The sequence below is a fragment of the Protomyctophum bolini genome, assembly GCF_963924005.1.
Source record: "Protomyctophum bolini genome assembly, chromosome: 8".
Lineage (NCBI taxonomy): Eukaryota > Metazoa > Chordata > Actinopteri > Myctophiformes > Myctophidae > Protomyctophum > Protomyctophum bolini.
This window is the reverse complement of record NC_137869.1, coordinates 49,923,550-49,943,487: the sequence shown is the minus strand read 5'-3', so window position 1 is coordinate 49,943,487 and position 19,938 is coordinate 49,923,550. Positions and strand designations below refer to the sequence as shown.

Below are 19,938 nucleotides of genomic sequence, written 5' to 3'. Positions count from 1 at the left end.
GCTCATTCTGGAGCTACAGAATGAGCGGAGGGAGAGGGCACATATGGGACATATGCATACCTGCATGAATGGGACATGGGGATCCGTAATCATCATGAATTGGGGCCGACACGGTTACTTACAGTGACTCATAATACCCAATTACGGATTACCCATACAATGTTTTTCACTCGTGAATTGAATTCTGTAGACAGTCTTGCCTACGTCAATTCCAAGGACAGGGCAGAGAGCGATCGGCTCGACTGAATAAATTGGACAGAGCAGCAGTAATTGGAATAAATAAATGCATGTTGTCTTGTGTTCTTATCTTCTCGGGGCTATTGTTAATGCATGTTCAAAATCAATCAGCAATTTGACCTAAACATTCCCATTTCATATTTATATTATGGCGACGAGTATAGTCACTCATGACGGACACTGTAAGTACTGTAAACACGTTTTCAATTTCAATAAATCGTGAGCAAATCTGTAACAAACAAAGCAGACATTTTAATACTGTATTGAATAGTTTTTGTGCTTGTTACAGTTCTACAAAGTACAAACTATTAATTTAATACAGTTTTCGGACTCGGTGAGTTGTCTCCCTCTGAGACCCTAAAGAGAGAGAGAGATATACGGAGGGAGAGAAAAAAAACCCAAAACCACCCCCACCTCCTCTCGCAATCTCCCCGTTCTGAAGTGCCTTGTGTCCGGCCAGAGTTCAAGGCTTACCGCGGCCCGCGATTCTCATGAATTCATTATGCATAAACAAACATTTCACATGTTCAAACAATGTTGTGTGTGTGTGTGTGTGTGTGTGTGTGTGTGTCTGCGTGTGTGTGTGTGTGTGAGAGAGAGAGAGAGAGAGAGAGAGAGAGAGAGAGAGAGAGAGAGAGAGATGCGACCCCCGTGTGTGCTTGTGCAGCCTGCACGAACAGAAGTCGAGGCGCTGTGCCCCCACTGCCCCGGCGGTGAGAGACGCTAAGGACTCAGCAGCAGCCGTGGTTGAGGCCATGGTAGACGGACTAGTCACGCAAAATTGCGATTATGTAACAGTTTACCCTAAAACGTACACGTCAACTCAATGTCATTGTAAGGAATAAATAAAAGCAATAAAATAATTTTTTTATGATATTTTCACCTAGTATGACGCAAAAGGTTACCTCAAAAATATTAGCCTTTTGCGCTAGCCACTCAGCTCGGCTAGATGCTAGGTCACGTCAGAGCCTGAGATATAGTCACGTGTCGTTTGAAACTGTTTTCATTCAGACCACGTGATGTACCTTATCAGCAATGTTAATCTCGGGCCGGGACACTCCCCCTTTAACCCATTTAGACCTACGTTCGATTCTACAAAATGTCTTCTAAATCATGACGGTTTTCAGAAAAATCTGTGTTTCTTTATTAGTGGTGCTGAAACTATTTCATGTTAAGGACCCCAGAAATAATGTAATTGGCCGCCGACCTGAAAATATGTTGTTCCAGGTACCCCCAGAAGCAAATATTTGAGTAAAAACGTCCTCTCTGAAAGAATATATTTTCAAAGATTTGCGCCACATTTTCACAATTTAAAAAAAATAGCAGATCTAAAAACTTGTAGCTTGTAGATGAGCTGATAGATCTGTTATTTTTCAATAGCTAAAGTATAACATAATGCTTAAAACACCAAAAGGGGTTCCCGTTGAGAATGGGTTAAGTAAAAGTATAAATACTGCAATGTAGAAATACTCCATTACAAGTAATATAGTCCGGAATTCAAAATGTACGTGAGTGAATGAAAGCACAAAACTCTATTGGCATCGGAATGTAGCCTGCTTAAAGTATCTAAAGTAAAAGTTTTCATTATGCAGAATGTCTCATTTCAAGTTTTCAAATGTATACAAAATCTTTTGAAAATAGACGATCTACAAGCTTGTCTATTTTATAAAAATAATTTACATTGTACTTAAGTACATACTTAAGTAAATGGACTTAGTTACTTTACACCACTGTGGTTCTGTTCCTGACTCTCTTCAGGGTCTATTGAAACCCGTCTGAAGTGAGTGGTGCTGTACTCTAGTGCACTCTAGTGTACTCTAGTGCAGTACTGTAGTACAGTACTGTACTGTACTGTACTGTACTGTACTGTACTGTACTGTACTGTACTGTACTGTACTGTACTGTACTGTACTGTACTGTACACTGTACAAAAGCCCTCCTCCCTGTCTGTCTGTGTGTTAGGCTGGTTCACACTTGGTGGTGAACAAACGCTATAACGCTATACAGACCCAGGGACACAGCCGCATACATAGCTGTCTATTAGGAGTGGCTGCACCACTCAAAAACACACAAAACACAGTTTTGGGCGGTCTATAATATAGACCCTTTTTTTTGCATAGCGGGTGGGTGTGAAAGAACCTGTCAACGTCCTTATTATGACAACACCTATAGACACACTGTCTGTCTGTCTGTCTCAAGTACTGTACTAAAAGTGTCACCTCACCCCCTTTTGGAACCAGATCATATTCTAAATGATGTTTTAGGACAGAAGGCAACACGTTCCTGGGGTTTTGTAACAATGTGTTTTCAGATATTTCTGTCATGACGCCATGTTCATGACAAACATTATTTTTTCATGAAAATGTGGTCTCGCTTCCTTCCTGTACTACAAAGTCACACCTCCAGACAGTCCCCCCCCCCCCTCTACCACAAGGAGGGGAAAGTGCACCAAAGCATTATGGCCATTGCAGGAATTCAGCAATCCAGTCAAACACGGAACAGACTTCGTTATATAGGGTGCACATTTCAAATTGTGCTACTGTTATCGAGTACAAATTTAACATTGAGTGACTGCAGCTTATTCCAGCTGTGAAATGTCCCTTTAAGTACAATGTTGACGTATTTTATTTTACTTTACTTTAGTATTTTAAATGTCCAATACCTTTACTACTTCACTACATATCAGGTACTGAGCTAATGAAATATTTAAAGATGGTGTGCCACGACTTTTGTGTGCAATGGTGTATTAACTTTGTATTTATGGGTTTATTCGTGGAGGCTGAAACCTTGACAATCAAACGGGCCAATGAAATAAACAGTAATATACATAGTGACATCACACTATCAGTCCCTCCCCTAACCCCTTCAGTTCAGGTGGATCACCACCCATCACCACCCCCCAGGCAAACCAGGCATACTTAATGAACTGGTGGGCGTGTCCACATAAAAGCATGATTTTAACAAATACTGTACACTTTTTCTTCTAATAATACCTGATGATCATGTTTTAGGGTGGAAAAAATCATCTTTAATCTCGCTCTCTCTCTCTCTCAGCCATACCCAGCTTCCTGCAGGCTCCCGAGGACCAGACGGGGGTGTCGGGGGGCGTGGCGTCGTTTGTGTGCCAGGCGGCGGGCGAGCCCCGACCCCGCATCGCCTGGATGAAGAAAGGCAAGAAAGTCAGCTCCCAGCGCTTTGAGGTACGCACGCATGCACGCACGCACGCAAACTCAATGTGTGTTTACAAACATGTTTGTTTACAAACATTGAGACTGGTCGCACAGGTGACGGGTTTCATGTAATCCATTCCCAACAGATCTCCAAACCTGTTGTTTCGGGGAGCTCTGGTTTCACTCCATTCAATCTCTCGTGTGTTGGCTAGTGAGGTTCACCCTAGGAGACTATACTTCATTGCACAACAGTATTGCATGCAGAGAACAGCTGATATACAAGCTCACTTCTAGTCATTTTTACTAGTTGACTAGTTGCCTAGTTTACTAGTCGACTAGTTGTTTAACTACCTATTATGTCACATTGGTGACTATAACTATAATCTAACTGATCTTGAGGCCTATACAAAATATCAACTAGTCAACTATAGTACCAACAAGGTTGACTAGTGGATTTACTAGTCGACTAGTTGAATAGTCGACTAGTTGCTTAATGCCCTATAGTGCGCGTACAATATAGGCTCTGCTGCCGTGATCATGAGCGCAACCACCCCGTTCTTATGACAGCGACTGGAGGTGTGGTTTTGAGGACATCTGCTTTGAATTGCTGTTATTGAAACCAATGGATTATATATTTCAAGAGTGAGAATATAATATAATAAAAATCCTAATCATTCTTCCTCCACACTGGGAGAAACACAGCATTTGAAAGTTTGATGGTGCATTTTTACACACGAGTGCAACTTTTCCATTGCATCTTATGAGAGGTGGTGTTCTTGTGGTGCCGGCCTGCGCGCGATGCGCATGCTGGTGCTTATCAGTGTGGCGTCGTCTGTTAAGGCGTCTATACCGTAGCTTGAATATCTGCTACTTTTGCGACTTAATTTGAATCCTGATATGTTTCCTCACGACAGAGACATTATGGACACAGAGCGTCGCAGTCCCGCCCCCCTTCCAGAACAAAGAGGGCACCGGAAGAGAATGTCCCGTTCATGTTTCCCATTATAGTCTAGTAGCCAGCCCATAGAGCCCCATTGTGAACCCGGACATGTTGAGTACACCAACGTTTTATGTTACAAATGTTGAGTATGGGTCCCCAGCATGTAGAAACTGCCGGAATGCTAACTTGCATATGTTGAGCAATTTTCATAATTGGCATAATCTGTGACCATACCATTAACAACCTACAGTATAGAAGGCAAGCTATTCAAAATGTCATCATGCTTTATGTAGCATGTGATGTTTTGCAAAAAGAACACTCATTGGGCTAAAAACGGCCATGCCCACTTGTCCAATTGTGCTGATATCATCACATTTGTGATGACGGCAATGGCCGTTTATTGCCCAATGAGTGATTTTTTGCTGTCGCTCTGGTTCATTCCAATATGGCGGCCATTGTTCAAGATGGCCGCCAAATGAAAAAACGTCTATATTTCTTGCACATTGGAGATTGTTTTAGTTTTTTGTTATTTTGTGGGTTTTTTCACTACTTGTGCAGTGTTGGGCAATATTACTTAGGAGAGTAATATCTTTACTTTACTTATTACTCCTTAGAAAAAGTAATAATATTACATTACTTATTACTTGGAATCAAGAGTAATACTGTTACATACTGTATTACTTTATATTACTTTTCGAGCCCCTTCCACCCACAAAAAGAACACAATCTGTTTAGCCAGCTCTTTTTACAACTGAACAATTCATTGGAATAAGAAGTCTCCAATCAGCCAAACTGAATAATTGCAGGATATAAAACAAAAATAGTCAACAGTCTCTCATCAGCCTTTTTATGCTGCATATTCCACATTTGGGATTCAACATCAACAATCTGAAAAGCACACACATGGCTGCAGCATCTCAAAACGGACAGTATATATTGTATACATAAATAACAAACAATAAAATAAAGCAACAGTCTCTGACCTTTTTGAGGCAGCCTCTCAAGACAGACTGTTGACTCATGTCCAATTTCAAGGAAAAAGAGGGCGCTGCTATTCCTTTATTTACCGATGGGTTCTCAGATTGGAGGCTGGTATGAACAAACCCAGTGAGTGAGATGCCCTTTAAGGAAAAATGTTTCCTTTCCGGATTTGTACTTGTAACAGAGTATTTCTATATTGCAATATTGGTACCTTTACTTTCTGGCGATCTGCGGCAGTCAAAATATGTCAGTACCTTTTCGTGTGCGTGCGTGCGCGTGCGCGCGTGCGTGCGTGCGTACTGTATGTGTGTGGGCAACAGGCTATTCCTCCCGTAGACAGGAAGAGACTGCAGTTCACTGCATCCTTCATTAGAGCAAGAATGTGTTGACTGTCAGCGGGCGTCTAAAGTCTAAAGCCAGGCATAGCTGCTGTCCACTGAACCCCGTTCAACAGATGGACACACAAAATGACACTGATCTGACAATCATCCACTTGCACCCTAGCGTCTATCCTGGGGCAAAAAATAGCCCATCTACATGATATGCACACCCTCAAATTGATTTAAAATTGGCCGTGGCCCGGACACCCCCAGCTCAACATCTTTTGTGCCAGTGACCCCCAGAAGAGTCAAAGTCGTACGATTTGTCACACACGTTACCCCAATGAAATGTGTTATCCGCATTTGACCTATCTCTTGGAGCGGTGAGCCGCAGCCAAGGAGCGGTGAGCTGCAGCCGTGCCGCGCTCAGGAATCATTTGATTAGTTGTTTTGATCCAACCCAAGAGAAGATGTGGAAATGGTTCAATGTTTTTCAAATACTTTCAAGAAGAATGTTTAAAAATAGCAGATGTACAAGGCTCGTAGCGCGGCATGGCGTGACGTGCTGTGAGCTTGTGCATCTGCGTAGCCAACATATTAACGTATGAATAAAGTTATCTCAACGCATCTTGAATCTTGCCAATTACTTTTATGCCATTTGGAAAGCCTGTTTATTTCCTTTTTTATTTATTTATTTATTATGATGTCACATTTGTAAGGAACATGCATTTTGTGGGATGAGCAGCACAGCTGCTGGCAAATCTTTGTCAACGGCAAACACTAACAGCTTATTCTGCTGTTGCTGCTGTTTTGAGCTTCCCTGATGGTGCATTCAACACGGGCACATGTAAAAGATGCAGTCTACCATTCATTGTCAATGGAAGCCCAGCAATATCGCAGAGACAGTTTGTTTAGACATTTTTTAAGATGACCCTATGTTATTCTCCATAGAGTAATTACTTCCACAAACCAGGGGGAAAAAATACAGAAACTTGAAGTAGTAAAAGTACTCATATTGCAGAATGTCCCATTTCACAGGTTAAAAATGTGTACACAATCTTTTGAAAATAGCAGATCTACAAGCTCACACTGTGTCGTGACTCGTGAGGCGACGCATTGTGAACTTGTAGATCTGCTATTTTCAAATAGGGTTGAAGTGGTTACTGTATGTTTTATAATCAAAAGTAAAAAAAAAAAAAAAAAAAGTAAACAAAAGTAAACTCTCCAAAGTAACTAGTAAGTAGTTTTTAAATAATTGTAGTGGATTTGCCTCTGAGATGTAGTGGATAGAAGTGAAAGTACAAATACCTCAAAATTGTACTTAAGTACACTTAAGTATATATGTAGTTACTTTTCACCACTGCTACTGTGTCATCAGGATAGATTTGAGCAGTGGCGTGCACAGACATTTAGAGGGGCAGGTGCTCAAGTGATAAAAAGGGCACCCTGTGCAGCGCGTAGAACCGGACGGTTGCCTTAATAGTGTGAGATTTATTTATTTTGGGGCATAAATAATATATTAGAAGCTTTTTATCAAGAATTGATCAATGCCACCATGGTCCACATACTGTACAGTGTACAGTGTACACTATTTTTTCTTCCAAAAGGGCACATTGCTGTCCAGAGGGCAAAGGGCAGGTGCTCTAGCACCACCTAGTGTCTATCTGTGCATGCCACTGGATTTGAGTTTGCGTGTGCTCCTTCCGTCCATGCAGGTGATCGAGTTTGACGACGGCTCGGGGTCAGTGCTTCGCATCCAGCCTCTAAGGACGCACCGCGACGAAGCCATCTACGAATGCACCGCCGCCAACAGCGGGGGCGAGATCAACACCAGCGCCAAGCTCACCGTTCTGGAAGGTACGACATTTACAGGCCTCGCTCTCTCTCAGTTCAGTTGGTTCTCTGCCTTTTCTGGATCAGGGACCACTCTGAATCTCTCAAAAGCGTTCGCATTTCTCCTGAAAATGACTTGTCTGACATGTATTTATGGGAAGTTAATGGGCCCTATCTTGTGCCACCCCTTACCCATTATCCCTAAAGTTATTTGCCATAGTTTTAGCCAACTCAGTAGACAAGGCATCTAACAAGCCGCGCCAATAGAGCTAGCTCACTTGGAGGAGCAAGGTACGGCCGGGTCGTTACACTATTCCCCCTCCTTTCTGAAGCTCGCCCCCCGCGCTTCTCGCTTCACTCCTCCAGTCCCTCACGTCCCTCGCGCAAGGGCACGCTCCAGGGGTCCTAGTTCCCTTCTGACACCAATGTAACGTTTAGCACCCTGAGCTGGAGTCGAACCCCGGCCTCCAACTCAGTAGACAAGACAATCGACAAGCGAGAGCTATAGCTCCCTTGGAGGAGCAAGTTACGGCCGGGTCATTCGCAGGGTCGTTACACTATTTTAAAACATAGTTAAAAAAAAAAAAAAAGTTCAACTAGCCGATCTACATCGGCTATTTGTAACTATTGTAAACATTATGTTTGAGTGGTGCAACCACTCCAAGGAACAGCAATGTCCGTGTTCACCCACCTATGTGTTCGCCTATGTGACGTTAACCCACCTATGTGACTATGAGCACCATGACTATTAGTACCAGTAGGGGTGCTGTTGTGTCAGAAACAGAGAGAGATAGTGCTGCACTGTTGCCTGCTAATGAGAGAGAGAGAGAGAGAGAGAGAGAGAGAGGGAGAGAGAGAGAGAGAGGAGGAGGAGGGGGGGGTTGCACCACTCAGTTCACACGGGTGTGATTTTTTCAAAAATAGTAAAAACAAAAAGGCAAAGAAGTTTAGGGATTAAGGGTTAAGGGGGCGCAAGATACAGCCCAATGAGTTAATGGCAATGGCATCCGGTATACTCTAAATTGGTTTGACTAAAGTAGAGCCTAAACCACACCCATGACTAATTCAGTGCAGTTTGCAGTGCAGTTTGCAGTGTAGCACAGTGCACTGATTTCTGCAGTCATAATAACAAAATGGCATTGGCCACGCCTCCACATCTTAACCCATTTTGGGCGGGAACCCCTTTTGGTGTTTTAAGCATTATGTTATGGTTTAGCTATTGAAAAATAGCAGATCTACATAAGCGCCACCGAGTGGCGCGCTACGAGCTTGTAGGTCTGCTATTTTTCAGAAGTCGTGAAAATGTGGTGAAAATCTTTGAATATATATATTTCAGAGCGAACATTTTTAACTAATATATTGGCTTTTGGGGGGTCCCTGGAACTACATATTTTGAGATGGGGGTCCGTGGCTCAATAGAGATAATTCCGGGGGTCCTTGACATGAAAAAGGTTGAGCACCACTGACAGAAAAATGTTAGGATTTAGAAGCCTTTTTTTATCGACCTCAGTGCAAAATGGGTTAAGTTAAGATATATATATATATATATATATATAATTATATATATATATATACGTATATTATAAAAATTATATGGGCTGTTTCTCAGTTTTAATGTTACATGTTAAATTCTGCAGTACTTACACCAGATATGACAAGGACTTCAATTGGAACTCTGCTCATGGTCACGGAGCAGAGCTGGCAGTTAGTTGTTTGCTGCTTGCTTGTCAGACAGCTGGTAAAACAGGGCTGACACAACATGTGACAGTGTTTATTGAACGGGAACGTGTTAGAATCGATCTTGTATAGTGCGCTTTGGAACTCAAAGAAGGGAAATGATTGACGGAACGCCCCAAGGGCTATTATCCAATGAGCCGTCAAACTGATGCACAACACAAACAACCTTGTACGGAAAGTGTTGTTCTGATAGACTTTGCCAACCCCCCCCCCCCCCCTCCCCCCCCTCCCCCCCGTAACAAAATGTCTTCACTCATGGGACGGCAGAAAAACATAGCTCGGGGGCCTCTGGCATCAAACAACGACACCATTATATATTTTTTAATTAAGCAATATTCCATGAAAGGGTGTTTTGTTTACTATTATTGCCACAACAGTGTTGCAAGTTAGAGGAATGAGGTGAAACATTCTGGTTGGTGGCCAATTAAGGTTGATGTGAGTGTTTTTATTTTTTTCTCCATCTCTGCAGTACTTTAAAAAAGGCCCAGGATACCAATTTCCTCCAATCAGGAGGAACGCAGTTCCAATTGTACTGCTCATTCATTGTCTCCACCAAGCCGGACGTCTGTCCGTCCGTCCGATTTGTACAAAATCACATTTCATTATTTTACTCCTGTGAGCTTGAAAATCTGCTATTTTCAAAAGGAATAGGAACGATGATTGCTCGGTAGACAGAGAGCTTTGCCTTCTTGCTCAACTATCTTTTTGTCACAACAGTGCAGTACAGTGACTGCAATACCACCCCTGCCACTCCGTTTCTCCGGCTGATCTCCTTCTCCGTCCTCCCCTCACTCGTGAACAAGAACCCGAGATACTTGAACTCCTTCACCTGGGGTAATGCCTCGTTCCCTACACAATACATGTACCGGTTTCCATGGCCTCATATTTGGCCAAACAAAACTTTAAATTTTTGAGATTTTGTTGTCGCTTCAATTCCTGCATGGACGCGCGCACACACGCACAAACAGGCACACACACACACACACACACACACACACACACACACACACACACACACACACACACACGCACACACATCCCCTAAACATTGTCAGAAAGATGGAGGGCGGCCGAGATCTGTTGAACACTCCGTTCTAGTTAGTGAGTTTGGTCCGTGCTGATTCTCTGTGCCGATACATACCGCTTGAAAGCTGGTCTCCCTCTAGTGATTTTAATCAAAAATAAACAGCCTGTCTGTCTGTCTGTCTGGCTGAGTGAGTGAGTGAGTGAGTGAGTGAGTGAGTGAGTGAGTGAGAGAGAGTGAGTGAGTGAGTGAGTGAGTGAGTGCCTAAATGCATGCATTCTAGAGGCAAGTTAGCCTAGAGTCCCATACAGAAACTGCCTCCGCAAGCACGACACCTTTTAATGTATTTATTAGGATATTTGTAGAATGCGCAATTGGGGCTGCTCACTCGGCAGCCTTCTACTCGAATTGCCACACGTTGTGAGCTTGTAGATCGGCTCCCACGGACTCGCGCTGCATGTTAAAAAACAAACTCACAATTTGAATAAGAACATACACTTATCTGCATTCTGCACTGTATACGAATCCAACGTTGTTTAGTGTAGTAATGCCTGCAGTAGGCCTATTGAAATTGTTTTGTTATGGAGCTCCTTTGAATCAGTTGACTGTCAATGTGTGTGTGTGTGTGTGTGTGTGTGTGTGTGTGTGTGTGTGTGTGTGTGTGTGTGTGTGTGTGTGTGTGTGTGTGTGTGTGGGCGACTGGCTTTTAGCTCTGCATATATGGTTCACAGACATGCCGGCCTGACAGACAGACAGCAGTCACTAGGGCTAATTAGCCCTATATAAAAAATCACACCTGTGTGAACCGAGTGGTGCAACTCCCCTCCCCCCCCCCCCCCTCTTCCTCTCTCTCTCTCTCTCTCTCTCTCTCTCTTTCTCTCTCTCTCATTAGCAGGCAGCAGGCACAGCAATACCCCTCTCTCTGTTTCTGGCGCCCCCTACTGCTATTAATAAGTCACATACTCGTGCTCATGATACATGATACATGATACAGGTACACGGACATTGCTGGTTGTAGGAGTGGTTGCACCACTCAAAAATAGAAGACCACATTAGCCTATACTGCATGAATGGCATCAGCGTGTTTGAAAGTCGGACAGTCATATCATAGTTTTAAGCCAGCTCACATCCACTCGCGCTTGTTCACAAACATGACGGATAGACAGACAAGAAAGGCTGTTGATGATGATTATTATTACCACTGTAACTCGCTGATCAACATATGTTGACAGAGACTCAGCCAATTAAAGTTTCACGTAGGCCTAAATGCCTTTGCTGCAAGCAACTATATCTGCCTCCATTTGCGTCGTGGTATTAATTTATAATAATGTATATTGATCACATGCGGGCGCCACACAGAATAGCCAACTCTTACCTGCAGCTGAGGAAACATACAACAAATTGGATCGGATGAAATATAGCCTTTAGTCCAAAAACAAATTAATCCCACGAGAAAAAAAAAGAAAGAAAATATGTCCTGTGTCCATGCATGTCCATATATTTGCTTTCCAAATCTGACAATGCAGGGCAGGGAATCACCGCAGTAGGCTAATCAATAGGGCCTTTTATTATTGCGGAGTTGTAATATAGCATTTGGTCGTGTGGTACAAATTAACTTATTACGTGAAAGTAACTGTAACATCAGTTAACTTATTAACGTTCTGACATTTAACAAGGAGTCAAGCAATGCGTGCCAAGTTGACAAGTTTCGTTTATAATTATATACATATAACTCACGCTGTTTGCTTGAAGATCTGTCCGTGCAGAGACCCACCCGCCTGTCAAAATTAACTGCTCTACAAGCTCATCGCGGCTGTTGTATATAATTAAATACTTGGGAATCCTCTGTGCAGGCTATGATGACGTATTTCAATATTTCCTGTTGTCTTATATGGTGTAGAATGGGCGTGGATGTTCCAACTAACCAGGCGACACCAGGCGAATCACTTGGGAAAAATGCGGAAAGGATACACTTGGCGATCCGCACAAATTAAGTGATTACACCAGCTTCTCTGAATAACACGTCCTCTCAACGTAGCAGTTGATCGGACGGATTAATACGATATCAATACGCATCTGTTTACGCATCAGTTACAGTGGCGTATTTCTCCTTTGTGAATGAGGACCATAGTCACTTAGGGAAGTGGTTGCACCACTTAAAAATAGAACCTGTGTTCCAATGCATCCAATGTACCGGTAGTCATCACTTCAGACATAAGCTCTAACCCAGGATTAGGGTTAGCTTTAACCCAGGGGTGCCCAAAAGGCATCGTGATAAGGCTGTGCAGGTACAGCCCCTAAAATATATATATATCATTTAAATATAAAAATGTATTTTTCTGCCACCTGCCACTTGTTCTTTTTTGATTGATTGACGTCAAAACGTGCCTGTCAGCTCAAACCCACAATAATAATAAACTTTATTTATATAGCACATTTTCATACATAAAATGAAACTCAAAGTGCTTCACATAAAATAAAAATAAAATAAAATATAACAAGCAGCGGAATGCCGGAAACAAAAAGGAGGTAAATCATTACAATACACAGTATATACAATTAGCAAATAAAAATAGCAATACAAAACTAAAAAAAATAAAATGGTAAGGAAATTTGTACCAGAACACAAGATAAAACTAAACAAATGCCAAATTGAAAACATAAGTTTTCAGCTTGCTCTTAAAAACATCAAGTGAGGTCGCCCTTTTAAGGTGCAGTGGTAGGGTGTTCCACAACTTGGGGCCATAGACCCAGAAAGCGGCCTCACCGGTGCTCCTATGTTGAGCTTTTGGTAATTTTAAAAGAAGAGTGGGTGAAGACCTGAGTGTTCTAGTGGGAACATAAAAATGTATGGAATCCGTAATGTATGAAGGTGTTAGGTTACAATGCAAGTCTTTGTTTTCAAGTGTGTTGCGCACAGATGTCTGTAGCATTATACAGTTATATCTTTTTAAAAACCCTACCAGTTCCATTTCCTCACCACCTCCCCTCTATTCCTCAAGTGCGCCGCTAGGTAAAAAAAAATCAGCAATGGGATAATACTGTTTTTTGGTGGATATATCTTGTTGAGCTCGTCATTTAGCTCGCAAGTCAAAAATCACATCCGTGTGAACTGAGTGGTGCAACTCCCCTGTCCCTTCTCCCCCTGTCTCTCTCTCTCTGTCTCTCTCTCTCTCTCTGTCTCTCTCACTCTCTCTCTCTCTCTCTCTCTCTCTCTCTCTGTAATTAGCTAGCAAAAGTGCAACACTATCTCTCGCTCTCTCTGTTTCTGTCACAATAGCGCCACTTTTGCCCCTACTGGTACTCATAGTCACGTAGGTGAAGATGGTACTCATGGCCTCCCGGGGGAACATTTTAACTGTAGCGTTTCATGCAACATCTCCTGTAAACTATAGTCTCGTGGCTGCTGCATAAGCTGCGCCTGTGCCTTTCTTGGGATGGATCATAATCGTGCCAATGGAGAGAGTAGCCTACTATAATTGTGTAGATATGTTCAGGGGTGGAAAGAAACATAGTGCATGTCTTAACCCATTCTGGAGGGGAAGCCCTTTTGGTGTTTTAAGCATTATGTTATACTTTAGCTATTGAAAAATAGCAGATCTACTTGTAGGTCTGCTATTTTGGAAATATCTTGAAAATGTGGCGCAAATCTTTGACCACACACTGGGTCACGCATCCACACCACCCCCATATTCTGCAGTGCAGCTTGCCTTAAAGACCTGGTGAAATGAAAAAATAAATACGGTCATAATGGTAATACGGTCATAACGGTCATAAGGACAATTTTTTTTTATATATCAAAAGTCACTGAAAATAATTACTTCCTGTAAACACAAACACTTGTGATGACATATACCGTTCTTCCACTCACACCTGATTTGAATTAGGTGTGATTTGAATCGGGCATCCTTTATCTAACTCAAGGTGAGATGAATGTCTCCGTGGAGACCAATCAATACGGTTTCAAAGTGTCCTGGAGTTTGTTCCATTTGTCTGGACCCTAAAACATGAGAGCATTCTCTCTCCTTGTTCACTGAACTTCATGACTGATTTTGATTGATTGAAATTTGTATTTCACAGTATTTCAAACGAAAGCACGAGTCACTACAAAAGAAGTAAGAATGGCACTGAATGCCGCGCTGCGAGCTTTTTAGAAAAATCGTGAAAATGTAGCGCAAATCTTTTAACCCATTGATGCCTGGTGCAACCTATACGCTGTTCTACCTTTGATGCCGGCGCGCTCTCTGTGTCTCATCAGCTATTGCTATACATGTAGCAATATAACTATTTATTTATTTTTTATCCGATTTTGAAGGATTTCAGGAACCTTAGGTCAGGCCCTAGAAGGCATTCCCAGATTCGGCCTCAGGCATCAATGGGTTAACAGATTTTAACTAAAATCTTTGCTTCTGGGTGGTCCCTTGAACAACATATTTTCAGATGGGGTCGGCGGCCAATTACGTATATATTTGGGGGTCCTTGACATGAAAATGTTTGAGAACCATTGACATAGAAACATGAGGTTTTTCAGAAAATTGTCAGGATTTTGAAGATATTTGTAGAATTGTCCTCGGGTCTAAATAGGTTAAGATAAATGCAATGGGAGCTTACAACACAGGACCTCATGAATAAATAAAGCTCCCTCTAGGAGAACATAAAGCACTGTGGTTGACTGCGTCAATGTGGAAAGTGAAACATGCATTTATTTATTTTTACCTCATGCATTCTTTTGGTAAATGGTGCATTTATATAGCACCTTTATCCAAGGCGCTTTACATAGATTGTGCATTACATTCACACACCGATGGCAGAGGTAACCGTGTAAGGCACCAACCTGCACATCGGGAGCAATTAGGGGTATACAGAGTCTTACTCAAGGACACTAACTCTGGGGACTAGGACTTGGCCAGAGTGTATAGAGTAGCGACACGCTTTGATCTCGCCACAAAGCGGGTGCCTATGGGCTTGTTATGGACCTTCGTCTAGGGTGAAGGGATATAACATAATTTGCGAGGAGACAGGGTTGAAAAGAACTTTAGTTTATTTGTAGTAGCTCTTTTTTGTTCGTTAGCAGAGACAATTTTACATTTCTTGTTCTGAGGTTCACAATTCTCATATATTGGCTTCAAGGTGCAGGTTCTATTCTAATAAAACAAATCCAACTAAAAATCTAAAGCTTACCCCTACTTAAAGGCCCTAACAGAATGTTAAACAAAAACTAACTAACCAAAAATACAATAACTTGAAAAAGAAAATTACCTGGCACCCCTACATGGTGGAGTAGGAACCGGGCTTCTTATTAAGCAACAACAAATAATCGGTTACAGACTATTAGCAAATTAAAGATTACTTTTAACGTTGAGGAACTGGGCTAAACAAAACAAATCATAACTTACGGCATAATGAGACAGAACAGTTAACCAAGCATAAACAAAATAATAAGGCAGGCACAAGAGCGGAGGACAAGAGGGATGGAGTCTCTTCTGCTGACGTCCCCTGGAGAAGTCCAAGTTCAACTGAGCTTTTATAGAGCGACAGGAAGAGTGCCCAGCCAACAGGAAACTGGTGTTGTCGGGGAGAACCTATAAGGAACGGAGGGGCAGGTCCAATCAGGGACCTGTCACTCAGAGCCATGTCTGTCAATTCACTTGAGTACTGTAGAAAAAGAAATACAACTTGTCACATGCCATAAATCATAATATTAACTTATAATTATTATCCTCATTTAATATTCACCATAAATAATAATTATACTTAAACAAATAACAAATAATCACAAGGACCGTGGTCCGTAACAGGGCTATAGTTCCAAACATTGCTCCTATGGCTGGAACTATCCCATTGAGATAGAATGAGCACTTCTGCATTCCATTGTTACAATAGGAGTCAACGCTAGTGTCGCCACTCCCTTACTACATTACTCTGGACTTGGCCAAAAAAAACTTTTAATTTTTCAGATTTTCTTGTTGTCGCTTCAATTCTTGCACACACGCACGCACACACACACACATAGATATGTATCGACAGACCACAACACATATTCATGTCAAGGACCTCCAATATTTACAAGCGACTACAAACGACCCCTAGGGTTAAAAACACTATCAGTGCCGGAAGTGCTTCAAAATAGGAGCTCTGGGGTGCCGAAGTCTGAGCACTTTTACTCTGAAAGTCATGACCCGGAAACAATCTACTAAAAAAAAAGTTGACTTTACATTGCTAGCTTACATTGCGAACATTTTAATTTATACGATATATGATCCAAAAAGCGTTCATATTTTGCGGGAGAGACGGATGAGGAGCAGAAATGAAGCATCAAATCCCTATGACGCCCTGAAGGCGTCCTATGTACAGAATGTGTTTTAATAGTTTCTGCCTGTAGGACCCCGACATGTGGCCATGCCGCCTTAGGTGACCCACTAAGTGCCTGCTTCCTTGGGCTCATTGTAGCGTGTAGCTTGCTGTCTGTCCGGATAAGTATACGGCAGAGAATCAACGACCCACGCGCGCACGCACACCTGCACGCACGCACGCCAGAGCGGGGCAGGCTTTCACACTCAAACCCTGTTTCATGTTCAGCTGTCGAACTGTGCTGTGTGACCGTGCGTGCGTTGCGCGCGTGGGTGGTGTGTGTGCGCTTGCCTGTGTGCGTGAGGGCCTCACAGTCAGAACAGCATCAGTGACTTAGTTTTATGGTGTGTGAACAATGCATGCAGTAATGATGATGATCATGTCGAATGGAATGGAACGAGTGTTCACTGCATCTATTTGCCACCACTGATCTGCACTCTATATGTTAACCATTTAGACCTGAGGACGATTCTATAAAAGTCGTCTAAATCCTGACAGTTTTCTGAAAAACCCATGTTGCTATGTCAGTGGTGCTCAAACATTTTCATGTTTTTCATGTCAAATAAAATATGTAATTGGCCGCTGACCCCCTTCTGAAAATATGTTGTTCCAGGGACCCCCGAGATAAGAAGCAAAGATTTGAGTTAAAAACGTTCGCTTGGAAATAATATATGTTCAATGATTTGCGCCACATTTTCACGATTTTTCAAAAATAGCAGACCTACAAGCTCGTAGCGCGGCACTCGATACCGCGCTACGAGCTTTTAGATCTGCTATTTTTCAATAGCTAAAGAGAGCTAACATAATGCTTAAAACACCAAAAGGGGTTGCCGCCCAGAATGGGTTAACCCATAAAGCCGATACTACACATGTCTTCTAAATCAGTGGTTCCCAAAGTGGGGTCCGGGGACCCCCAGGGGTCCTTGAGGGAGTTCCAGGGGGCCCCCAGCTAAATGATAGTTTGGAACCAAATTGACCCTTATGGGTCTATATAACTCTGAGGGTCCATTTGGTTCCATTTGTACACTCAGTGTTACATTAACATCGGTTTTATAATATAAATTGGGGGTCCCAGATATAAATATGCCATTAAAAGGAGGTCTGTAGTAGACTAATGCATGTCAAACCTGAGGGTCCTTGAAATTAAACGGGTTGAAAATCACTATTAGATCACTATTAGAGCCACTATTAGAGTACAAATCTTCTCTTATGGGCCGCGGTCCCTGGCATATCTTTTCAATGGGGGTCCGCGGGCTAATTAGTGTCAATTTGGGGGTCCTTGACATGACAACGTTTGGGAACCACTGTTCTAAATCCTGACAGTTTTCTGAGAAACAGATGCTGCTATATCAAACATTTCTCAGACATTTTCATATGTCAAGGATCCCCAACATTATATGTAGGCCTAGATTGCCAATTGGGGGGTGATCAGGTGTGATCAATTGGTTGCATGTGAGCTTGTAGATCTGCTATTTTCAGCATGAAACCAAGTGTAAAATGACTTATACTGGATCTCTTGTCCACTAGTCCCTTCCGAACTTTTTAGCTTAGTTTTTATTTGTTGACAAAATCAACAGTATCATGGCGTTTTTTGTCAGTGAAAAAAGGTAGTCGATGAACATTTTTCGTCTTAGTTTTAGTCGACGAAATCAACACTGTCTTTACTTAAGTTCCCAGCGTCTTACAAAGTGCTTCTGAACATGAACCATGTCGGAGGCCTGACACTGTGGGAGGGTTGAGGAAGTCACCTTTGACCTCAGAGCATGGGAGCAACATTCAGGGACCCCCCCCCCCCCCCCCCCCCCCCCACCCGCTGAATTCACACGTCTGTGTGTGTGTGCGTGCCTGCCTGCCTGCCTGCGCTTCACTGCGTGTGTGTGTGCGCGCCATGTGGTGTTTTCAGCACACCTGTTTCTTCCGAGGTCGTGATCGTGACATTGTTGCTTCCAGCTTCTGTGCACAACATAAAACCCCACCCACATTCCCATGATGCACTGGGCCATGTGTTCATTATAGACATCCCCAATACAACCGCCATATTCGTTCATGCATTCATTCATTCATTCATTCATTCATTCATTCATTCATTCATTCATTCATTCAAGTTTTATTTATTCTCGAAATTACACTGAGTATTAAATTAAACAAATTTTTTGTGTCGTCGAGTAATACAATATCATATAAAAACATCACAATACATCAGAAGATCAGGATTTTTTTTTTAAAGGTATGTGAATTACAGAGGTTACAAATAGAAGCTAAGACACATTTCAAAACGATCTTAAACAGTTACATATTGTGGGGGATCTGTATGCTCACCAAGGTTTTAAAACGACTCAAGGGTACCAATGTGGTCATGCAGTTGTAATGTAGTTTGCAGATACCAAGTTCAGAGTTAACCTTTGGCACCTTGAATTTGGGGAAATTACTTGATAGGGTTCAGAGTCCCATTTCAGAAATGATGAGATGTATTTAGGACAATCTCCAAGCATGGCTTTATACAAGAACAGGTGTCAATGCAGTTCTCGTCTCTCTGTCAGGGAGGACCATCCAACCTGTTATATAAAATACAATGGTGTTGGTGAGTACCATAGCTATCACCCGTAATACATCGAATCGATGAGTGATAAACAGTCTAGGGATTCATAGTACTGCCCATCGTGGGGACTGCCAGGAACAACAAAAAAAGACTTGTGGAGGACCCACATCTTGAGAACCACTCTTGTTTAGATTAGAATCTGTGTGTAGCACTAGTTGGCAGAACTCTTCCTCAGACAGTCTAGCAGACAACATAGCTCTGCATTCCACAGATAATTGCGTCGTGTGTTTTTTCCCCCTCTGCACAACATTTAAAACAAAAGTGTTCCCTCGCCTAAGGGCTCCTTTGTGTCCGTGTGCCTAAAAGTACAGGCTATTCTGTTACGGGGGAGCGTCGTGTTCGCACAACCACAATATGTTGTGACATTTAATCCGCCGTATGGTGTGTGTGCGTTGCTCTCACGGTGCGGTCTGGGGAAGTGAACGGTGTTGCCAGATTACAAGGAAAAGTCCAGAATTCAATATGTACTTGAGTAAAAGTACAAAAGTATTGCCTTTACAATGTAGTCCCAAAAGTAAAAGTACTCATTATGCAGAATGTCCCATTGTAGGTTTTAAAGTTATCGAAATGTATATAGGGCTTAAGTGGTTACTTATGTTTTGTAATTGCGTGCGTGTGTGCGTGCGTTCTTGCGTGCGTGCGTGCGAGCGTGCGAGCGAGTGACCTGAGACGGCTCATATAGAGTTTCATTCCGCCTTTTATTCACCAGACTTCTCCTCACAACAAAGGTATACACTCTCCTCCCC

At 42.5% G+C, this 19,938-nt stretch overlaps 1 protein-coding gene across 4 annotated transcripts in view; it reads left to right on the top strand.

Annotated features, from left to right (window-relative positions):
• Nucleotides 1–19,938, top strand: part of ptprfa (protein tyrosine phosphatase receptor type Fa) — a 209,143-nt gene that overhangs the window by 66,286 nt on the left and 122,919 nt on the right. For all 4 annotated transcript variants that reach the window (XR_013964505.1, XM_080770213.1, XM_080770211.1 and 1 more), the window contains exons 3-4: nucleotides 3,292–3,437; nucleotides 7,364–7,505. Coding sequence is in view for 3 of the 4 variants with exons in the window: in XM_080770213.1 (XP_080626339.1) it covers nucleotides 3,292–3,437; nucleotides 7,364–7,505 (288 nt within the window). In the remaining variant the exon portion in view is untranslated. The remainder of the gene's footprint in view (nucleotides 1–3,291; nucleotides 3,438–7,363; nucleotides 7,506–19,938) is intronic.